The sequence below is a fragment of the Oncorhynchus clarkii genome, chromosome 5 (genome assembly GCF_045791955.1).
Source record: "Oncorhynchus clarkii lewisi isolate Uvic-CL-2024 chromosome 5, UVic_Ocla_1.0, whole genome shotgun sequence".
Lineage (NCBI taxonomy): Eukaryota > Metazoa > Chordata > Actinopteri > Salmoniformes > Salmonidae > Oncorhynchus > Oncorhynchus clarkii.
The window spans coordinates 49,176,751-49,180,400 of NC_092151.1; the positions used below are offsets into that span (position 1 = coordinate 49,176,751).

Here is a 3,650-nt window from a genome sequence, read left to right on the forward strand (position 1 = left end):
TGAGCTATCATAATCTTAATTTAGACTATTTTGATGAAGTGTACTGGATATGGCGTCTCAAGAGGAACAAACAGTAATACTGCTAGCATGCTAGTAGATAACATAGACTACCTCTAAGTTCCTTCAAACAGGGTGCAGAGACATAAAAATGGTATTCTTGAGTTCATCTGATTCTGGGGAAGTAGATTAAAAGGCTTCATTGCCAAAATCCCAAAGTGTCCCTTTAAGGGAGTATGCAAGCACAGATGTTCACTTCACCTAGTCAACCGAACCTACGCAGCTTATTTGGATACCTTTACACACCTGCACAAGGTAAGTAGGAAAAGTGTACATTTCCTAAGTCAGAACCTAAAAGTAGACCAGAGTAAACCAGATGTATCTTGGTGAATGCAAGCATTTCATTGATGAGGAAAGTACATTATAAAACTTTAATATACTGAGAATGCACAAAAAACACTGACTGGGATGATAATGTAAACCATTGAAGAAGACAAAAAAACTATGTTCATCATCTTGTGGAGAAGAGTCCTCTAGCATATTGGACTTTAATGTCTATAAAGCAGCAACAATACATTCAGTTTAAGTCTTTAGTCTTTGCATTGCCTCAGAGGGATGCAAGCCAGCAGCCATCCTCACCATGTTTTCCAATAGACTGAATATGCTCCTTAGCCTTCATCCTCAGAGACACAATACTAGAATTACGAGGATCCAACTCCTCCATAGTTAACTTGTCCACGTACCCAGACGCTGAGCACTGGTACGGGGGCGGCGGAGGAGGACACAGAGAACCAATATGCCCGAAACTGGGGGAGTTGAGAAAGGGTGGAGGAGTGTAGCTGGAGGTTCTTTGGAGGCCCTGAGATGGGCTGGTGATGAAGCCGGAAAGGGACTGCAGAGGGGTGGCAGTGGTGGTGGGAGTGCTGAGCCATGGCTCCAGCTGTAGCCCGGAGCCCAGAGACTGGGAGGAGGAGCGGCTGAAGGACAGGAAGGAGGAAGTGTCCTGGAGCTTGATGGAGCTCACCTCCAGCTTCTCCTGGCGACGCCACTTGGCCCGACGGTTCTGGAACCACACCTGGGATGGAATCATCACAACATTCTTTTAAGACATTCTGTAATTCAACATTATGAGAACTGGGGTGATTATACACAGAAACAAGATTCAGGGGCACTTTGACCATATCAGTAAAATATTGAAATACCATACAGATGTAGGATCTTAATTTGAGCCAGTTTGCTACAGCAGGAAATGTATCCTGTAGCAACAGGAAGAATGAATTATTATATGGATTATAATTAACTGTCATTTATGTAGGGTTGATACATTTTTCTTAAGGGAAAATCAAGTCTGAAATTTCAAAGTGGAAATTACAAAGTTCAGAAGGCTTTTTAAACTTCAAATATACATTACAAGTTTTACATTTCCTGCAAAGCAGGAACGTTCTCCTGCAACATGGTTATGGAATGAAGTTCCTACATCTGCACATGATTTAACCCTAACAATGATAACACTGCTGAAAGGCAGATGAAAGAAAGCTTAATCAGAAAACTTCTCTACTTAGTTCAACCTCTTTTCCAAAATGTACTGTTTGTCAACTTAATAAAACTTTGCTGTGTCAAAGAAACTCAATTGCCTATCTCTCCAGATATTAGCACAACAACAATCTATTGTAAAACTTTGCTTTGGCAGGCTATTTGAAAATATGTAATATCTTTAATGGGAAGATATCTACTATTTGAATATATGAATGATAACTGTCAACCTTTGTGTAATACATGATCAACTATGATACTGTTACAAATGAAATGTCTTAAACATAATGATACATCATTGGAATAACTTTAATTATCTAAATAATATCTATATAATGTAAGTATATAGACAGGTCTTGAACTCAATGAGATCTTGCAGATAAAATACATTATTATTTACTTAACATCATTAATGGCTTAGTAGACTCAATTAATAGTTTGAATATAGAATCTTATTGATGATAATTTCAAAGGCTTGAAACGGTTTCAAAGGCTTGAAACCTATAGGTAACAATTATTATATAAAGCCCTGCTCCACAAACTCTCGACTCAACTAACATCACTGTTAAGATTTAAAATGCCAAGTCATCAAACCCATTCACATGGTTGGTTAACTCTGGAAACTCATTCGGAGTCTAGAGAGTTAGGAGAATCAGCCTTTCATTTCCTTGCATCTTATGTGTGGAATGATAGACAGTACACTTCAAAATGGAGGAATTGGTGTCTCTCGAGCATTTCAAAAGATTAAGGCACCTTTTTACCGAAGAATGTATCTGTTTTATTATGATTGTGTTTTGCTTTTGGTGTATTGTTGTGTATAACACCATGTATTTGATTGTGTATATTGTATTTTGGTGTGTAGTGCTATACATGGCTCATCTAGAAAAGAGACCTTGGTCTCAGCATTGACTTAGTGTCAACATTTATGTAAAAAAAAAAGGGCTATTATCATCAAATACCGTATGTGACAATTTACTTAATAGTGAAGAAGTTAGGCCTAATATAAATTGCAATAACATATTTTAGTGGTCCTGACATTAGCCTAAGGTTGTAAATTAAAAAGATGAATATTCAACTAAAGACGGTGATTATTTCATGAACTACATTTTATTTAAACTTTATTGATAAGACTCAGACACACAACTTTTGTTAAATGTGTCACAAATAGGATAAGACAATAACTTATGTTGAACAACGGACTCAGTTGCTTGCTCATAATGTACCTGTACTCGGACCTCGGGAAGATTAACTTTGAGCGCGATCTCCTCTCTGCTGTAGACGTCAGGATAGTGCGACTTTTCGAACGCTCTCTCCAGCTCGTGCAGCTGAAAGGTGGTGAACGTGGTCCTATTACGCCGGTGTTTCTTCTTTGGGTTCTCATCAACGTGCAATTTATCCTCCCCTTTAGGTAAGTCAGAACTGACAGAGGCCCCCGAACTGCTGCAGCAGACACCTGAAAAATACATTGTAGGCTAGATCAATTTATGAACTTCTGAGCTATATTTGCCAACCTTTTACTCTAATTCAAATGGTTACTGGCACACATATGTAGGCCTAAACATGGAATAAATAACTATAAATAGCCTACTGGTATGAAAGATTACATTTTGAATACATTTTGAATCAATTAAAAAAATATTGCCAATGTTACTTACTGTCAAAACATTTTGGGTTGAGTTCTTTCTTCGGGGATGACATAATTCCATTTCCTCTCAGCTCAGCAGGTTTTCCTGATTCATTGTAGGACACAGATTGATGAAACATAATTTCCTCTTTAAATCCCAATATTGCTTCAATACTGTGAACCCTCGTTGCGGCTTGATTATGGTTATTCCAGGGGCTTCGGACAAAACGTGCAGAAGGCGACAGGCGCTCTTCCATGACTTCGGGAGTTGAACCAAGAAGCCACATTTGATATATAAAATGTTCTCAAACTAAATTGAAATGACACTGAAAAATACATTTAAACTCCCGAGAAAGTTATATTTAAGAATGCATCACAAAATGTTGAAATATAATGAAACACAGACTGTTGACTAACAAATCTGTGTAAGGCATGCATCGCTACTGAGTATAGAGGCCTGACACTCTACGAGAGGTCTTGTCATATAGAGGAGGCT

General features: G+C 38.1%; 1 protein-coding gene across 1 annotated transcript; it reads right to left on the reverse strand.

Annotated features, from left to right (window-relative positions):
• Nucleotides 1-604: 604 nt before the first annotated feature.
• On the reverse strand, nt 605-3,441 carry LOC139409706 (retinal homeobox protein Rx3-like). The gene is made up of 3 exons (XM_071155107.1): nt 3,186-3,441; nt 2,754-2,983; nt 605-1,072 (listed from the first exon to the last, which is right to left on the reverse strand). Exons 1-3 carry the CDS (start codon nt 3,439-3,441, stop codon nt 605-607), a joined length of 954 nt encoding a protein of 317 aa, XP_071011208.1.
• Between the last annotated feature and the right edge of the window lie 209 nt (nt 3,442-3,650).

Excerpts from the sequence above, each read along its gene's own strand:
- LOC139409706 (XM_071155107.1), bottom strand. The coding sequence starts at position 3,441 with ATGTGGCTTCTTGGTTCAACTCCCGAAGTCATGGAAGAGCGCCTGTCG. Across the intron at positions 2,984-3,185 it reads CAACCCAAAATGTTTTGACA|GTGTCTGCTGCAGCAGTTCG; the intron begins GTAAGTAACATT and ends TGTATTTTTCAG. Across the intron at positions 1,073-2,753 it reads TTCCCGAGGTCCGAGTACAG|GTGTGGTTCCAGAACCGTCG; the intron begins GTACATTATGAG and ends ATTCCATCCCAG.